This window comes from Crocuta crocuta, unplaced genomic scaffold (genome assembly GCF_008692635.1).
Source record: "Crocuta crocuta isolate KB4526 unplaced genomic scaffold, BGI_CrCroc_1.0 scaffold50, whole genome shotgun sequence".
NCBI classification, from domain to species: Eukaryota; Metazoa; Chordata; class Mammalia; order Carnivora; family Hyaenidae; genus Crocuta; species Crocuta crocuta.
Window position 1 is genome coordinate 3546378 of NW_027527428.1, and position 18400 is coordinate 3564777.

The following is an 18400-nucleotide window of genomic DNA, read 5'->3' on the forward strand; positions in this document are numbered from 1 at the left end:
TCTTTTTTTTCTTTTTTTTTTTTTTTTGTCTTTTTTTTTTCTAGTAAGAGTTAATATCTTTGCTTTTGAGATTTATTTTCTTTCAACCTTAAATATTACATACATACACCAAAAATTACATAGCTGCAATGTGCTCAACAGCATCCTCTTAACCTGGGGCTTCACGTTATCAAAAGCTTAGAAAACTTTGTAAACCTCTGGGCCGGACTCTGCGAGGGAGAACCCCTGCTGGCCACCTCTCCCCCCAGACTGAGCCTGCAGTTTGTAAGCATCAGGAGGCCTCGTCGTCAACCGAGAGAGAGAGAGAGAGAGAGAGAGAAAGAGAGAGAGGGAGGGCCAGCTCCTGTGTCACCTCCCAGGGTCAGCATGTGGTGACGGGAGGGCACCTGCGGGCCTGGTCTGTGCCACTGCCCCGCCCCCAGCCACCTGGGCCACACGAGCAAGGCACCCACAGCTGTCTTCCTGTCCAGCAGCAACCTGGCCCTCATTCCACATCAGGCGCGACAGCCACCACCTCTCCCGCGGGTCACCCTGAACCAAGCCTGGTCCCAACCTCTCTTAGAGAGCAAGTTCAACAGGCCTGAGGGTCATCCTGTGGTCAACGGTCCAGAGCGGAGCCAGGAGTCGGTGGCGGCAGCCACGACTCCTCAGCTGCGGGGAGGGGCGGGACGAGGGAGGATCTGGAGGCGGCAGCTGCGGGGGACCCGGGAGCGGGGAAGCTATGGGGGCACGGAAGAGGTGGAAAGGGCTGGGGGACGGGGCTGGGGGATCCGCTGGAGCAGCCCACACTTCATGCAAGGCACACCCACTCGTCCTGCGGCCGAGCTGCGCGGCTCGTGGGGCAGAGCACGCCCCGTGCCAGGCCCTCGGAAGACCCCACCTCCGCCCCGACGGGGGACGGCGAGGGAGCAAGTGCCGGGACGCTCTGCCTGGGTGACAAGTGGAAAATCAGCAACAGGTTTCAGATTCTCTTCGCCACAGGGGACCGGCCTGTCGGAAGATTGCTCCGGAAAAGAAAACGGCAGCATCTCATGGAACTTCTTGCACTTCAGCATCAAACTCACCTCGGGGAGGGGGCAGCGAGGGGCTTTTGCGTTGGGGACAGAGGAGAAAATGGGAAGGGGGAAGGTTCCGGGGAGGAAGGGAGCGGGCAGCAGCTAGCCTCTCCCCACACGACGCTCCTTCCTTGAGGGCTGGCGGCTACTTGTCCTCCACGCTCTCTGGCATGCCCGCCTCTAGCAGGGCGGCCCGGAACTGCGCCAGGACACCCCGGATGCTCTTGATGAAGCCCTTGGAGAGCGGGAAGAGAGGGAAGCCGATGTCGGGATAGCCACTCTTCTCCGGCAAGAAGCTGCGGTAGCTCTTTCTCCGCTTCTTTGGTCTGACGCTGGGGGGCACCGGGGCGTCAGGCGCGGCCTCCGAAGTCTGGTCTGTGCGGTCCCTGCTGGCTGAGGCCAGGCCCTGGGCGCCGCCCTCCGAGTCTGAGCCCTGGGAGGCCTCTCCGGGGGCCAGCCCTCCGTCCTCAGCTTCGTCTCGGCCGTAGTCTGAGAGCTCGGCGGTGGCGGGTGGCTCCGGGGAGCTGCTGTCCTTGGGGACCCCGTTGGGCAGCGCCTGGGCCCTCTCCAGCAGGGCGTGCGTTTCCAGCCAGGACTCGATGCGGTTCACGAGCCGCCAGCCACCGGTACGGAAGTGCTGCCGGATCTCCTGCTCGAAGACCTCGGGCGGCCGTCGCACCAGCTGCGTCATAGACTGCACCACGCGGATGAGCGCCATTTCGTTGTAGCAGCGACTGTTCTCATACCCCTCCTGCAGGCCCCGGTCGCTGTCGAAGCCCGCCTCGTTGTAGTAGGGTTCGTTCACCAGGATCAGACCTGGGGGTGGGGGTGCGGGGGCGCGANCCCCGCCCCCTGCCCACCATACCTTGGATGGAGATGAGCACCTGCAGAAGGCTGGATTTGCTCGTCCACCTCTCTGTGCCCTGGAACACGCACACGCACAGCACAGCCCAATCAGCTCCGTCCCAGACGGCCGCCCCCACCCGCTCCCCTCCCTCCGCAGCCAGCTCCCGGCACCGCTCTCACCTTTCCGATCCAGGTGCCCAGGAGGCTGACGCACACCTTCCCGTTGTCATACAGGTTGGGGTTCAGGCGGCCACTGCACTGGGAGAGGTAGCAGAAGTGGGGGGGCACGGCTGGGTAGATGTTGGGGAGCTGGATGTCAAATAAGTAGAGGCCGTCCTCGTAGGGGGTGCGAGTGGGGCCCTTGATCAGGGCTGAGAAGAGGTCCTACAGGGAGGGAGGGCTGAGGTTGGTGGGGGCGGGGGCTGATGCACACGGTTCCCGCGTGGCTCCAGACACCACGGCTACTGAGAAGCGAAAGGCAAATATCTGTGTGCAGACCCACGTGGCATCCTTTAACTCCTGGCATGAACAGAATCATCCACAGTTGTGTTTACGAGGTTTTTTTTTCACCATTAAGTCATTATGACTTCTGTTTTTTAAAATTTTGATTTTTTAGGGGCGCCTGGGTGGCTTAGTCGGTTAAGCGTCCGACTTTCGCTTAGGTCATGATCTCGCGGTTCGTGGGTTCGAGCCCCGCGTCGGGCTCTGTGCTGACTGCCAGCTCAGAGCCTGGAGCCTGTTTCAGTCTGTGACTCCCTCTCTCTCTGACCCTCCCCTGCTCACGCTGTCTCTCTCTCTCCTAGAAATAAATAAAAAACATTAAAAAAAATTTGATTTTTTATTAAAAAGTTTCTTAAATGTTTATTTTTGAGAGAGAGAGAGAGAGAGAGATGGAGTGCAAGCCAGGGAGAGGCATACAGAGAGGGAGACACAGAACCTGACGCAGGGCTCGAACTCACAATCCTGAGATCATGACCCGAGCAGAAGTTGGAGGCTTAACCAACTGAATCACCCAGGCACCCCTTATTTTATTTTTTTAATTTTTACAATGTTTTTAATTTATTTTTGAGAGACAGAGACAGAGTAGGAGCAGGGGAGGGACAGAGAGAGAAGGAGGGAGACACAGAATTGGAAGCAGCTCCAGGCTCCGAGCTGTCAGCACAGAGCATGACGTGGGGCTCGAACCTAAGAACCATGTGAGATCATGACCTGAGTCAAAGTCAGACGTTTAACCAACTGAGCCACCCAGGCACCCCCAGGCAACCCTTATTTTTAAAAATGATTTCAAATGGATACTTTTCTTTCTGCCTTTTTTTTTTTTTTAGTTTAGTTTATCTATTTTGAGAAAGAGCACAAGTGAAGGAGAGGCAGAGAGAGAGGAAGAGAGAGAGAGAGAGTCCCAGGCAGGCTCTGTGCTGTCAGCGAAGAGCCTGACACAGGCCTCATTCTCCCCCCCCGCTGTTGAGATCACCACCCGAGCCAAAACCAAGAGTCAGACACTGAACCGACTGAGCCCCCCGGGCGCCCTTCATTACTTTCACGTTTACTCCTTACAACACCTGCCCTGACCTCCGCCCTCATGCAGACCTGTAATAATTACAACCAGTTAGAAAATGAAAGAACATTCTAGGGCCGCAAAGCTCCCCCTGCTGTTAGGGAAGCGGAGGGACAGGGGATCTGGAATGCCAGCAGACACGTGGGCAGAGCGCCACAGCCTCAGGTCACCACGGCACCGGGCAGACACCCCATGGATGCCCTAAGTCCGTGCGCGCTGGGGGAGGGGCGGCATCGGCCACCAGACCCGCGCCAGGCGATGGCGGAGCGCGGGGTGGGCCGACAGCAGCCTCCCCTGCAGCTCGCTGCGGGGCCGCCCTGTGGGCCTCAAGAGAAGGTGCTCCTTCCCAGGCCGTCCGAGTGAGACTTGGAAGACACGCTCTTCCCCTCTCTCAGCACAGCTGAGACCGGCTGGGGTCTTCACAAGTTTTACTAAAACCCAAGAACCAGCCGGGGTGTCACTGAGAACCCGGAGCAGCACCGACCCTGTGGTTTCTGGCCCTGCGGCAGCAAGGTCAGAACAACACCTCTCTGTCCTGTGACCCCTTCCGCTGGGGCTGGGCTGGCGCTGGGGCCCAGGTCAGATTCGAGTTCGGGGTCCCGCACGATGCCCAGCGTGAGGCAGGCGCCTGGTAAGCGTGCTGGAGAAATGAAGGGACAGGCGGTCCGTGCCTGGAGTGACCAGGTGCTCACACAGCCTCTGGCGGCAGGACTCAGCCCTGGGCCTGGGCCGGGAAGACAGGAGCATAAAACGCTACGTGACACGGCCGCGTGAGGGGACGCTAGTCTGTAGCTAAAGAAGCTGGATGAACTAGATCAATGTCATCAACATGGGTAGGTCTCAAAAATGACCCCAGTGAGTGAAAAAAGCCAAACCACAGATGACATGTACGACGTAAGGCTGTTCACGTAACGTTTACAAAATACAAAATGTTTATGGGGCCCCCTGAGAAGGTAAAACATGAAAAAACATCTTCTGAAAGGAGACCCACTAAACTCCTAGAGTCATGACTCCTAGGGGCTAGGTGCGGATTGGTCAGAGGCAACTTTAGCCTTTTCTAGAATGTTCTAGTATCCCAAGAGAACAGTCCTCACATGTTAATTCTGTACTTCAAAAGGAACTTTTAGCAGGAAGGAGGAAAGAAGGGACCCTGGATGCAGATGCACATGTGGGACGCTGGCCCCCACCCGACTGCACCTGCTCCCGCCCCGTGAGGGGTGTGGATGGCCGCCCAGGAGCCTCCGGGCACCAGGCTCGCCCACGGGCACAGCCCGCCTACGCCAAGCCCACACCAGGCTACTTGCCATTCTATCCTCGAAAGTCTTGACCATGATGCCATCGGGCAGTGAGGTAGCCAGCAGCGCCATCTCCTTCCGTACTGTGCTGAAGAACTTCTTGGCTTCTGGAGGCTGGAACTCAATTTTCTTAAACGAGTGATTTGCTGCAAGGGAAGAAAGAACAGTCGGTCCCTAAGAGACCCCGAGAGCTCCATCTGGAAACACAGCCGCCGCCCTCGGGCAGCCTGGGCTGGAGGGAGCAGCTGAACTGCTCAGGATGCTCCCCAGACAGGCGAACAGCCCCACAGGCTTCACAGCCCCCGGCCGGGCATCGGCACCACGGCCGCCCCGGGGACACGGCCTCCTCCCCTCAGGCGGCAGCCGGCCACCCGGCCACCACGTCTGCTAACAAAAGCAAGGTCACTCACAGGGCGCGAACTCCAGCACCGAGAAGACCTCGCCCTTAGCGCTGGTGAAGGTGACGCCGGGCTTGCCGCCGCACTGCTGACACAGCACCGGGGTCTCGCTGGGCCACTCGGCCTTCACGGGCGACTGGCCTTCGGGCTTCTCCTCCTTGCGCTCCGTGTCTGGCATCGCCTCCATCTTCTCCTCCTCTGCGATGGCCACGTTGTCCAGGGTCTTCTTGAGGTTTTCCTGCAGTTTCTTGATGTCATCTAGAAACTTCTTCTCCCGAGTTGGTTTCTCAGGCTCCACGGTGGGGGAGGTGGGCGAGCCCGTCAGAAGCTGCTCCACAGTCATGTTCTTGAGGCTCTCAAGGATCTTGATGGCCTCTTTCAACTCCCGGAAGCTCTTCGGGGGTCCGTCTTTGCCCGCCTTCTCCATCAGCCCAGCCACGGGGGCGGCCATGGCCACAGCCCCCTGGATGGCGGCCGTGGCGGCCTCTTCGCTGATCACCACCCCCTTGTCCTCCTCGGGGGCCGCCGGCTGTTCCGCGGGTGGGACGGGGGGCTCCTCTACCTTGGGGTGCTCATCCTCCACCAGCCCGTTGTCCGTCTCCCAGCTGTCGCTGTCGTCTTCCCACTCATCCGAGGACGCCCCGCTCGTGCTGCCTTCCACCGAGTCGTAGTCCGACTCCTCGATCTCAGACTCGATGTTGTACAAGTGCTTGGGGAAGACAGGCACAGGCAACTCAGAGAGGCTCCGCCGGGCCCCGGCCCTCAGAGCTGACGGTGACCGGGTGCACGGAGGCCCCGGCAGGCCCCGCCCACCCCTTGCCCATCTCCCGCTCGCGACTATGCAGCTGGGCCTCCATGTTAGCCGGCCCCTGGGTCTCCGGGAGGCGCCTCCGCCTGCCGCCCACCCACCGACGGGCATTGAAAACCCAGCCAACAGCCAAAGGCTGTTCTGGCCTCCCCTGCCCCTGTGTGTACCTGGCCACCATTCGACCTTGGTGGCAAATCCAGCACCCCCCCCCCCAGAGGATTCAGGTCGGCCACCTCTGTGGGACTGTGCTGGTAGCTGAGAACATGCGATAGGAGCGGGAGGTTCAGCAGAGCTGGCCCGTGTCACATCCTGTCCCCGTATCCCTGGAATGGCTGCCGGGACAAGGGGGTGAGCCACCCCCTCCCCTCCCCCGTGAAGGTGCCAGGAGAGGGGAGCTGGGGTGTGCAGATCAGCTCAAACACAAGGGTAAAGAAACGGTCCTGAGAGGGGCGCCTGGGTGGCTTAGTTGGTTAAGCGTCCGACTTTCGCTTAGGTCATGATCTNGAAATGGTCCTGAGAGTAGCTTTGCTGCTCAGAACCCACCAGCAGGGGCTGGGACGGGGGTCAGCTCTTCCCCTTTCTCTTGCTAATCTGTGGAAGTTTTCCTAGGAATGTTGGTGGGAAAAACTTTAATCTCCTATAGGAAGTAACCGGCGTTTCTTAGCACAGTGAGATGGGGATACCGGCAAATCTGGAAAGCTTGTGAGAATCTGCACACACCTGGCAACCTGGGGAAACTTCCAGGTGGAACAAGGCTACGGGCCAGCCGTGGGCTGCCCTGGTGTCCTCTGGACTCCCTCCCCCCACAGCTTTGCATGGAACAGCTCCTTTCTCTCAGGCGCTCCCTGAGACCCCAACACCCCAAAGAAGAGACCCTCACCAGGAAGACCTGAGAGCCTGTCTCCCTGTTCCGTGAGCGGGGACAGGAGACCAGCCACAGCTCCCAGCCCGGCTGCGAGTTACGAGCCGAGCGGTCTGGGTCTCAGCAGGGGCTTACCTGGGGCAGGATGATGGTCTTTGAGTTGTCCGCCCACACCACCTCCACCTTGCTGCTGACGTCCACACGGGCCACCTGGCCAACTGATGGCTGCAGGGCAGACAGGACAGGGTCAAGGGAGCAGCTCTCTGAAGGGTGAGGACCAGATCACCTCCAAAAGGGAGCTCCGGCAATGGGTGACAAGGGCGAGGCCCGTGAACAGGGACACGGGTGCCGGCCAGAGGCCGTGCACAGCGAGCAGCTCAGGCGCGGGGCCCCGTGGCTGCAGCCAGCAGTGGAGCACACGAGCCGTTAACTCCCTCCCGCTCGGCATTCTGCCTGCCCTGGGCTTCCTCACAGTCTCCAGGTGGGGTTCCTGCCCTTCGGCTGGACCCCACCTCCCCAGCCCCTCCTGTGCCCCCACGGCGCTCAGCACCAGGGGTCCCACTCCCCCACGAAACGGAGCCACTAGGGCTCAGGGAGCAGCTACGTGAAGTCTGATCCCGACAGGCAGGCAAATCCTGGCGGAGGCGGCCAGCTCTGCTCCGGGGAGGGGACTGAGGCGGGCGCGGAGCCCAGAGGACGCTTGCAGGCGTGGTCTCCTGGAGCCACCTGGCGGCATCCCCAGGGACTGCAGATGCTGCCTGGGGCGGAGAGCGGGAAACGGCCACAAGGGGGGTGGGGCAGGCACACCTCATCCTCCTTGTGAGAAGCTCCATCCTCAGTATTGCCGATGCGGATGACGATGTCCGTCGTGCGGAACCGGAAGTCAGGGTGGTCAGCAATGTCATAGACGCTCACATCTTCCTCTTCTCCAATCAGCTGGAGCACAGGACGGGCTGGTGTGAGCCCAGGGGCCCTGGGGCTGGCCCACCAGAGCCCGCCCTGAAGGAGGAAGCGGGGCCGCACATACCTCCACGTCATCACCGCTGGGCCGCAGCTTGAACCACTTCACCATGCAGGTGCGGCCCACGTGGTCCCCAGACTGCACCACGCCGTAGACCGCGGGGTCCGGGCAGCTCTGGACTGGGAAACCGGAGGAAGCAACGTGACCGGCTAAGGATCCCTGGGGGCGCTGCCTGCCCCCCACTACCTGGCGACCCCAGCAGGGCACAGCACCCGGGTCCTCTGGCGAGGCTGGGAGAGGCCAGAGAAGGCTGCCCCCAGTCCTTGAAAAAGCGAGTCACCCTGAAAGGGGGCGTCTCCTCTCCACCCTGAGACCTCTGGTCCATCTTCCCGAGCCCCGCCCAGGCCCGGCACTACCTCGCTTGTCCACCACGAAGTCTCCAGGGCAGAATTCATTGTTGTCCAGGTGGTGCACGGGGAAGAGGTCGTTGGAGCGGATGTTGCACTCCACGGAGCCGTCCTGCCACATCACGTCTGCCGAGGTCATGGTGGTCACCACCTCCACCGCCACCCTGCAGGAGCGGGGCAGCCGGGTCACGCCCAACAGGCACGGACAGAAGGAAGGTCCGTGAACGCTCCCTCGCACCCCCAGTGCCCCGTGAGCTCCCCTGAAGCCTCATTTGGGAGAGCTCAGGGCGTGTGGTCCTGGAGGCCAGACTCGGGCCGCACGGCGCCTCCACGCCACCCGCTGGCCCTGCTCCCAGAGCTCTCCTCTCCGCGCAGGCCAATGCCGGGCACCTACGTGGCCCCAGCTGGGCGCCCCCGAGCCTGCGCGGGGCTTGCAGAGCGAGCACTCACGCCTGCGGCCGCCAAACAGACAGCGTCAGGCTGGACACACCCCCAGGAGGGAGAGGGCGCCCTGGCTTTACCTGTCCCCCGGCTTAAAGTCACGAGTGATTTTATTCTTCTTCCGCTTGTGTTTTCGCTTCAAGTTCTTGATGGACAAGGGGATGCTCTTCTTCCTGCTTGTGCCGCTGCCGCTCTGGGAGGAGGTGGTGGAGCTCGCGGACGAGGTCACGGAGCTGGTGTCATCCGTGTCGTCGGCGGCCTCGTCATCCGCATCCTGCTCTGCCGAGTGCAGCCTGTCATCGCCCCCCTCCTTCAGCAGGAAGGGGGGCAGCTGCTCGCCCGCGTCCTGGGCCTCCTCCGGGCCCTCATCCTGCGTCTCCACGGGGCTGGCGGAGCCGTCGGGCGTCTCCTCGGGGCTGACGGATCCCACTTCACTCTTGGCCTTGGCCCCTCCTTTCTTCCCTGGGTCCTCCACGGAATGGTCTCTGGAGCACTGGGTGTCCGGGGAGCAGGACATGATCCTCACGACCTGCTTCTTCAACAGGCGCTTCACCTATGAGGGCGGAACAGGGAGCACGGGGCTGTGGCGCAGCAGGGCTCCCCCGGCCCCGCCCTGGGCACGTGGGACACCCAGGCAGCTTGGGGGGGAAGGGGGGCAGCTATACACACCTAGGTGGCCTGCAAGGTGATCAGGGCTGCCCCCCAAGGCCTAAAGCACAGACCGTCCTTCCTGGCTGTGGAAATAGCTCAAGGCCAGTTCCTCAAATGCCCACCAATCCCAACCCCAAGGACATACCTTCTTGGCCATAGAGCCCTCCCCCTGGGCGCAGTGTTTTTCTGGACATTCACAGGCAATCTTGGCCGGCTCTACCTTGGCTGGGAAGACATACAGACAGCGCTCCCCAAGCTGCCGCTGAGCATGGTCAAAGCATCCGAGACGCTTCACCCTGGGAGGGAGAGCAGGGGGGACTGGACCACCACACCTGTGACTTCGGTCCAGAGACACGCGCAGGGCTCACCACTGGGTCGCTGGGGTGGGCGTGCTGGAGCCACTCACCTGCCTAGGTTTTCCTGGGTAATGACAGAGGGCGGGGGGCTGACGCTGTCCGTGCCCCCTGGACAGAAACTCTTGGTGATCCACGTGACTTTGAGCTCTACCACCTGCACCTGGGGATGGCGGGCGGGACAGGGCCTTAGTCGGCAGCTCAGTAGCTCTCTCGGTGACGCAGCTGCTCGGAGCCCACGTGACCTCCAGAGCAGGACGCAGAGGGGTCTTCATGGCATCACACCAAGTAGGACGCACCCAGAGCAGGCCCCACCTGTGACAACTACAGCCTCACGGCCCGCCACTCACCACCGTCGCCCCTTGCTCGGTGTGGGCCCGTCAGGTGGGGGGACATCTGCCTATCAGTCACCCCATGACCACACCCTGGCTTCCCTTTATCCTTAAAGCCCTTTCAGATCAACAGGGCCAAGGAGCAGGGCTTGGTCTTCCAGGCAGACAGCAAGGGAGCGGGCAAGAGCTCGGCACCAGGACGCAGAGGCCCCGGCCCAGCCCTCCCGCCCCCTGCCCCAGCCCCAGCCCCAGCCCCAGCCCCAGCCCGGCCCTGCCTCTTCCACCACCACCCGGAACTTGCTCTTGGTGCTGAGCACAGGCTTGACCCCAGACAGCCACTGGGCGCTGGAGAAGATCTTGGCAGGGCCGATGAGCACCTGGCCCGGGTAGAAGCCATAGGAGTCATCAAAGAAGAGACCCTGTGGGATTTGGGGCCAGAGAAAAGGTCCCTGTGAGCGGCGCCTCCTCGGGGGACAGTGTTCTCTGCACCTGCCCCTCCCTTCCCTTACACCCGTGTGCTGCCAGCCCCCCAGGCTAAGACAGACCCTGGGGCTCCAGAGAGCACCCTTCACGCCTAAGATGCACCTAAGTCGCCCAGGGAGCTCGTCAGAACAGACACCTGACTCGTTCTAACAGGCGCTCAGGCCACAGCAGTGTTGTTGGTCAAGGGTGACACTTCGAGGACTCCGGGGGCAGGAGTCCCCACGCCGGTTTGCTCATGCACCCTTCCCGTACTACTTACAAGTGGAAGTGGCCGTAGATAGTGTTTTGAACTACCCCAGTGTAACAACACAGGGCACTACTCTAATATTGAAAAGTGGTTACTTTATAAAGAAAGAATACAGTTGCCAAAGGCAAAGAGACGTTCTAATACTTTGTTGCCGTACCTTTGTGCACACCCACCCCTTTTCTAGGAAACCACTCTGCCTAGAAGCAGTGTTTGCTTAGCCCGGGCTGGCTCGCAGCTCTTTGCTAAGAATTCCTCCTTCTGGTGCAGCCCAGAGGGCAGAGGAACGTGAGACCCTGTCCACCTCCCACCAATGCTCCCCGGAGAAGCCTCCCGGGCCTGGACCAAACGTACAGAGTCGCTGACGTGGGGACAGACGTCGTAGAGCTTGGCGCCATCTTCTGTGTTCATGGAGCACCTGAAACAGCGAACGAGGCCTTGGTCTCCACCAGGGAATGACGACGGGCACACCGGCACAAGGGGCACCCAAGACACACAGGGCCCCAACCCCTGAGTGCTGACTACCACTGAAAATGATCTAAAATGAAAGCTGGGGCACCTGGGTGGCTCAGTTAAGTGTTGACTTCGGCTCAGGTCATGATCTCACGGTTTGTGGGTTCGAGCCCCGCATCAGGCTCTGTGCTGACAGCCAGTTCAGAGCCTAAAGCCTGTTTCAGATTCTGTGTCTCCCTCTCTCTCTGACCCTCCCCTGCGCACTCTCTCTCTCTCATGCTCGCTCGCTCTCTCTCTCTCAGAAATAAAACATTAAAAAAATAAAAAATAAATTAAAAAAAGAAAATGATCTAAAATGAAAGCATTAGCCCTAACAGATACTCTGAATTAGGCCAGGGCGACAGGATACCAGACCAGGGGTGGGCACCCAGCACCAGCACTGCGTGTCACCACAGGCCCCAGGAGAAGACACCCTTGCCACCCCCCCGCCCCCACCGGCCCGCAGGCAGCCCCTGCAGGGGGTGACCCTGTAGCCCAGGCGAGCTGTGTACCTGGCACCATTGGACAGCTTCAGGATGATCTGGTTCTTTAAGTCGTAGACCTTCCCCAGCCAGCAGTCATAGGCAATGTAGTCCCCGTACATGAAGGGCTGTGGACCAGGCCGGGGTGTGAGGGGCAGCAGGTGGCCCTGGTGTGCAGCGCCCCAGCTCCACTTTGCCCGGAGACGGAGGAGGGACCTGGCCAGCCCACCTCCCGCGAGTTCTGTGCTGCACCCCAGCTCTCCCTCCTCAGTTGGGAGGAGGGGGTGGCAGGGTGGGAGGCCGCCTGGTGGCAACGAGAGAGCNGCTTTGTCCGGAGACGGAGGAGGGACCTGGGCAGCTCACTGCCTGGGCCAGCCCACCTCCCGCGAGTTCTGTGCTGCACCCCAGCTCTCCCTCCTCAGTTGGGAGGAGGGGGTGGCAGGGTGGGAGGCCGCCTGGTGGCAACGAGAGAGCTGTGCAGAGGTCACGGGGGCCCCAAGGACACAGGGCTCCTGGGCAGGAGTGGGCCGTGGAAGCGGCAGGTAGAGGGTGGTCGTGGGGACAAGTGAGCTATACGCAGGTGTCCCGCTGCTGGGGGAGGGGCTCACGCACGCAGAAAAGGGGAAGGAAGGAAAGAACCTGAGCCGCTGGAATGGAGCCAGAGGCGTTCAGACAGAATCACATACTTTCACGCGTATGCAGACCCGGCACCGACAAACTCAGATGTGACTGTGTACACATGCATCTCCTAGTGTGGCCCAGAGAGGCCCTAACAGGTGGCCGGCACACCCACACAGAGCCAGACCTTGCTGTCTAGAGTGCCATCCCCTCTGAAAGGAACCAAGGCTCTCTGGAGAAATGGCTGATTCCAGGGCCAGATTAGAAATGGTAGAAAGAGTGCTTAAGACAGAAACAAAAACAAAACTCAGGATAAGGGTATGTCAAAAGGACACAGGTATCAGCTTGAAGGGGCACTTACTGGCCAAATCTGGGATAATTTAAGCCACAAGACAAATAATGGTAATAACGGATTACCAACTGAACAAAAGGGAATCTTGGAGTCCGTACTGATGTGAAAAGGAACAAATGAATGAATGAGGCTGAAGGTGAAGCTCTTCCATACAGAGTGCCAATAAAAAGGACGAGAAGCCAAGGTGCCATGAAAGCACCACCCAGCGAGCATCAGACTGCTGGCGGCTCGGGTGGGAATCGCTAACACAGGCTGCGGCTGGTGGGTGGGGCTTCATAAACAACAGGTTATTGACGCAACCCTGAAGCCTCTCTCCCCAGAGCAGAGTCCTTGCAAAAGCGTAAACATGGCAGAGACGCCAACACCCCCAGGATGGCAGTGAACACCCTGGGCGCCACGGGCAGGAAGGGCCCCGGTGTTGCTCGGACAGTCCTGCCAAGGAGGCGAGGCCTGAATCTGGTCAGGAGGCCACATGACACGGCTCCGCGCTCAGGGTCAGCCCCTGGAAGGTACCAGGGCATGGGCGACAAAGCAAGACTGGGGAGTGGCTCCAGAGGAGGATTCAAAGCGCGGACAACCGAATGCCAAGTGCGCTTCTGAACAGAGTCCTGGGTCAGAGGGGACAGGATGTCGGTTGGGACAGTGGATGGGGCCTCTGGGTCAGACAGGAGAGCACGAGAGCTGCCTTCCTGAACGGGGCAGGCGGCTGAAAGACAGGTTCTGGGTCTGGGGAAGTACGCACTGTCGTGCTTCAGGCCCGTGGGGCGCTGTGTCTGTAGCTTGCTCTCCAGTGTGTCAGAGAAAAGACTAGAGAGACAGAAGGAAATGTGGGGAAGGGAGGAGGAAGGTGATGGGGCAAATGGAGGGAAAGCTTCAAGGCCAAGGAGCCTAATGATGGGGAGCACGGGAACGCACAGCTTTCCCTAAGTTTGAAATCACTTAAAAAAGAAACTAAGGAAGAAACTTGTTTTTTAAAAGCAGAGTGTTACAGAAGAAAGGAAGCGAAGGGGCGCAAACCCTGGCAGCAATGCATGCTGGAGATGCAGGGATGCGCCCCAACCTCACGTGTGCACGGCTTCCGCACAGGGAGTCCGCCCCGGGGAAGGTGCCATGCGCCTGGGGACAAGGGACAAGCAGACAGCCCAGTGGGCGGGGCCGCTCACCCAGATGTGCTGGAGGTCCTTGCTGTTGACGGGGTAGATGATGCAGTTGGTGCCGATGAGCTTGACGGCACAGTCGATGCTGACGTCGATCACGGTGCCGCACTGGCTGTCCTGGGGAGGAGAAGGCATCCAGGCCCGAGCAGACGCACAGCACCAGCCGCCAGGGCAGACCCAGCCCAGACACGCCCCAGGCAACCCCCGCGCCAACACTCACGGTGGATCGCATGTGCCGGACCACGTCCCGGGGCACCACCGAGCGGTCCTCTAGCTTCAGCTGAGAAAGAGAACACGGTGTGATGCAGTGGCCTCTGATGTCAGTACAGGGTACATTTCCCCCCTGCCCCCAGCTTCTTCCTAAGTGAGGGGTGACACGTCCATAGCGAAGCACACAAGTCCTAAGTGCTGAGAGCAGCTCTGGCCAGAGCCACACGCCCAGCAGACAGCCTTAACAGCACCCAGAATGACAGACAGAGCTCCAGGCCCCACCTCTTCTCCAAAGGCAAGCAGCAGGGTGACTGAAGGGCATTCTGATCATACGGACAAGTGTGGCTAAATGACAGGTCACAGAGGCCTTCTTTAAGTTACAGGTTCGACAGCCGGTCACAGCAAACCACTCTGCCAGGAGTGACATCCTCTCTCTACTTTCTGCGAGCGCCTGCCCTCGCCCCTGCGGAGTGCTGAGTTACAGGGGGTGGAGGAGCGGCATGACACCGGCCATGTGGGTCACCCTGAAGCCCGCTATCACCCGACTCGACCTTCTAATCTGGGCTATTCCTGCCGACCAGCCGCAGCCTGCCCCTTATCGACTGCACTGCAGAGCAGAGCGCGGTACTGCAGGGGGAGCTCTTGGGGCGGCCGGCTCTGGAGCCCAGCCAACCGCTCGGCGAGCACCTGACCCATCCCTCCACAGATGCCCAGTGACTGCCAGGCCCTGGCTGCCCCCCACCCCTGCCAGGCACAGGATCCCCCTAGCAGCCCAGGCACAACAAGACGGTTCTCCCCCGGGCCCGCATGTCTCCTTCGCTGGCTCACCGCACCCGGGGCCGCTCCTCAGGAATGCTTCACTGAGTCACGGTGCTGGGTGAGTCTGTGACCGCCCACCTCCTGTGGACGGGCACCGCAAGCCCCCAAACCACAGGGGGGCAAGAGCTGTTCTCTCAGGCAACACCCAACCTAAGACTCCTCAGGATCACTCCCCGACTCTAAGGCCCAGGACATGGAAAAGTGAAGTCCACGGAGGGAGAACTGAGACATTGGCTCAAGGTCACAGAATTCTGGCAATGATGGCTGAAACAAACCCTGCTATCAGTCGGATGTGACTTACAAAAAAGTAAAGGAGGAAGGCACGGGCCCCATCATCAACAAGTGACGGAGATGCTCCTACCTGGGAATAGAAGCCCACAATCCAGCTAAGAGTGAGCCCGGGTGTTAAAATTAGGGGTCCCTGAGCCAGCCCCGTACACATGCCAGCTCTGAAACCTCGGGCAAATCACTTATATCCACATGTATAAAAAGCTGTGAGAGCAGCTGTCTGGGAGTGGTGGAGGGGGTTCCAAAGGCAATGAAAGCACACACGATCGCGGGGGGCCGGGCACACAGTAAGTGTGCAGCAAATGCCAGATGTGATCACACCACCTGATCTGCTCTCCCCCAGGGCACAGGCTGAAGGCCTTCTGAGCTCAGGCTCTTCTTCCCTCTGCTCGAGGATCCCCTGGAGGCTGTGAGGGCCCACATGGAGCTCTGGTCAGAGTCTGCTGTCATGGTGGCGCCACTTTTCTAACTCAAAGAACTTCTCACCCCGTAACCCTCTGTGCCCACAGCTCTGGGCCGGGGCATGGTATTTGCAGCGTTGTCCCACCCTACCTCAAACCTCTGCTCCCATTTTAGACTTCAAAAGCCACAACTGCGGGTCTTTCCAAGTTGCCATAGAAACCAAAGTTGCAGTGTGCCAGGAAATCCAGTGGGAGAGGGCCTGTGCTGCTGTGTGGGCCCGGGGGTGCTGCCCCTGGTGTGGGTCGCGGCCGTGGGCACAGGCCGCCCTGCCTGTCTGGGGGATCCCCAAGAAGAGCCCCAAGTTGAGTCTGCAGATCACGTGCCCACTGCGGGGTCTGTGTCGGGCCCGAAAGAGCTACAGGGAAGGGACGGGCACAGATCCTCAGTCAGTATAGTCGATGATGGCATACTGCCCGGCCTCGCAGCACCCTGGCCAGGAGGCACTGCTCCTGAGTGTAGGTAGGGGGGAAACCGGGGTGACCGTTCCGAGGCCAAAGTGGGAATGGCACGCAGGTGAAGGCTGCCATCGCTGCAAGGCCAGAGGCAGGTTTTCTCCGTCCCGCCTTCGGAGCCCCGCTGACGGTGGCAGGGCCACAGTTCTCGGTGGTCTCGGGAGAGGGGAGCCGGTGAGCAAACACGTCCTCTGGATGTGGCTCTGCTGCCCTCCCCACTGGGAGGCCCGGTCCTCAGGCCCTTCTAACCTTCTATGCCAAGGGGTGACATTTCTCCAAAGCCCTGACGATCCAGAAGAGGAGCGGAGTGGGAGCGGCAGGGAGAAGAAGAAAGGGCGTGGCGGCCATGGTTCTGGCTACACCGCCTTCCCTCAGGGATTCCAGACACAGAGAACGGCGTCTGGAAGGGCTTCGGACAACCTGCAAGGCTCTTGCAGATCTTTCACAACTTTCCTTCCCGGCTCCCTACATCCTACCCACGTGGGGCGCTGCCTGTGTCCACACAAGGCCGTCCTCTCCCGCCGGGGAGCCTCTCCCCTGCACAGGTCCCTCCAGACGCCCTCCCTTCCTCGCCCCACTCCCATCCTGTGCTACCTGCGTGACGAAGGCTCTCCCTACCCCCACCCTGGGAGGCACCGCTGGGAAACACAGCTCTAGAGAGGTGGACCTTGACTTGAACTCAGTCTGGCTCCGGAGGCCATTCTCTTAACCACATAAAAAAGCTCAACCGTCCCCAGGGCTGCAAAACTGAGAACAGCATAGAGCATGTTTCTGGAAGGTCCACACGTTGACCTCTCCAGAGGACCTCTCCTGGTTATGAAGGCAATCAACGCTCTATTCGTTCCTGGGACGGAGATGGAAGAGATCAGGCACTCGGCACTGGAGCAGGCACTGGAGCCGGCACTAGAGGGCGCCACGCCTGCTCTGGAAAATGCCAGGTTCTGGGGCTGAACTAGCCATACAATGCAAAACCGTGGTTTTCTGTTAGGTACACCCTGACTGCAGTTACAAAAAAAAAAAAAAAAAAAAAAAAAAAATGTTACCAGAGTGGGATCTCAGGTGGGGGATGGACAGATTTCAACTGTCATTACTGGCTCTAAAAGCTGAACACCCTCTGCGGTGGTGAGCTATCAACATTTCTTGAGAGCGTAGCTGTCAAGAGGTTTCTGAACAGGGGGAAAAAAAGACACCACACCAAAATGGTGACATGTGTCCGGGTGAGAAGGGATGAGGATGGCTTTTAAAGGGGGCACACACTACTTCAGACAATTCTGGGACCAGACTGTGGGACGTCCTTTGTCCTTCCCCCCCCCGCCAGGTTCTGGAGGCAGGAAAGCTGGCTGGCTCTGCAGGACGACAGCCAGACTTCACAGAGGAGGTGACTCATCTGAACAATGATGACCCCGCACCTCCCGTGGGCCAGGCGCTGGGGAGACAGGAGCCTGCTCTCACAAAGCTTACGTTCTAGCGCAGGGAGGTCAGGCGGTGCTAAGTACCACACAGGGGGAAAAGGCAACTCAGGGGGCAGGGGTGAGAGATAGGGAATGGGAGGAAACACGAGTGAGTTATTTTATTTACTTTTTAAACTAGGCTTCATGCCCAGCACAGAGCCCAACGTGGGGCTTGAACTCACGACCCTGAGATCAAGCTCTGGCTGAGATCAAGAGTCAGATGCTTAAGCAACTGAGCCACCCAGGCGCCCCAGGGAGTGAGTTATTTTAAATGCCTGGTCAGGAAAGGCCACTCCAAGGTGACATGTGGCCAGAGATCTGAGTACTAGAAGGCAGCGGGCTTTCCGAGCAGAGAGAAAGGCTCTGCCACAAAGACCCTGTGGGCTTTGCATGTTCAGTGACCGGCAAGCAGGGCAGGCCTTCCAGAAAGAACTGCAGGAAGGACTTGAGATTCCATCCTTATAGAGTCGGAAGCCAGTGCAGGGCTCAGAGCAGAGAGCGTGCATGACAATACTGTTCAAAGGATCCTCTGGCTGTTGGGTGGAGAGCGCGCTGTAAAGAGGGGTAGGGAGACCAGTTAGCCCAGCGGTTCTCAACTGGAGGCAACTCTGCCCCCAGAGAACATCTGGACTGTCTGCAGGCATTTTTCGTTGTCACCACTGGGAAAAGGGTTTCTGGTAGGTCGTGGGTAGGGAGGCTGTTAAACATCCAAGGAAGCAGAGGACAGCCCCCCATCCTATCCCTGATGCCACGACAAAGACTGATCTAGCCCAAAGCACCACCTGTGTTGGGGCTGAGGGGCCCTGAGGCCGCCCCCACAATGGTGGCACTGAGACCAGAGCTGTGGGGGAAAGGATCGCCCTCAACAGAATCTTCTCAGAAGGCAGAGCTCCTGGCTGGGAAAAGGCAACATGGCAGGGAGCCTC

The 18400-nt window shown here is 59.8% G+C and overlaps 1 protein-coding gene across 1 annotated transcript in view; it reads right to left on the reverse strand.

The window, feature by feature from the left end:
* Positions 1-58: 58 nt before the first annotated feature.
* The window catches only part of UBE2O (ubiquitin conjugating enzyme E2 O), a 67412-nt gene continuing 49070 nt past the window's right edge, over positions 59-18400 (reverse strand). Inside the window, exons 3-19 of the mRNA XM_077756236.1 lie at positions 14013-14072; positions 13799-13909; positions 11696-11793; positions 11046-11109; positions 10240-10383; positions 9686-9795; positions 9425-9575; positions 8709-9181; positions 8197-8351; positions 7847-7959; positions 7627-7755; positions 6955-7044; positions 5162-5858; positions 4761-4897; positions 2082-2285; positions 1921-1978; positions 59-1871 (exon numbers count right to left, since the gene is read on the reverse strand). Coding sequence (XP_077612362.1) covers positions 1201-1871; positions 1921-1978; positions 2082-2285; positions 4761-4897; positions 5162-5858; positions 6955-7044; positions 7627-7755; positions 7847-7959; positions 8197-8351; positions 8709-9181; positions 9425-9575; positions 9686-9795; positions 10240-10383; positions 11046-11109; positions 11696-11793; positions 13799-13909; positions 14013-14072 — 3465 coding nt within the window. The 3' untranslated portion in view covers positions 59-1200. The remainder of the gene's footprint in view (positions 1872-1920; positions 1979-2081; positions 2286-4760; positions 4898-5161; positions 5859-6954; positions 7045-7626; positions 7756-7846; positions 7960-8196; positions 8352-8708; positions 9182-9424; positions 9576-9685; positions 9796-10239; positions 10384-11045; positions 11110-11695; positions 11794-13798; positions 13910-14012; positions 14073-18400) is intronic.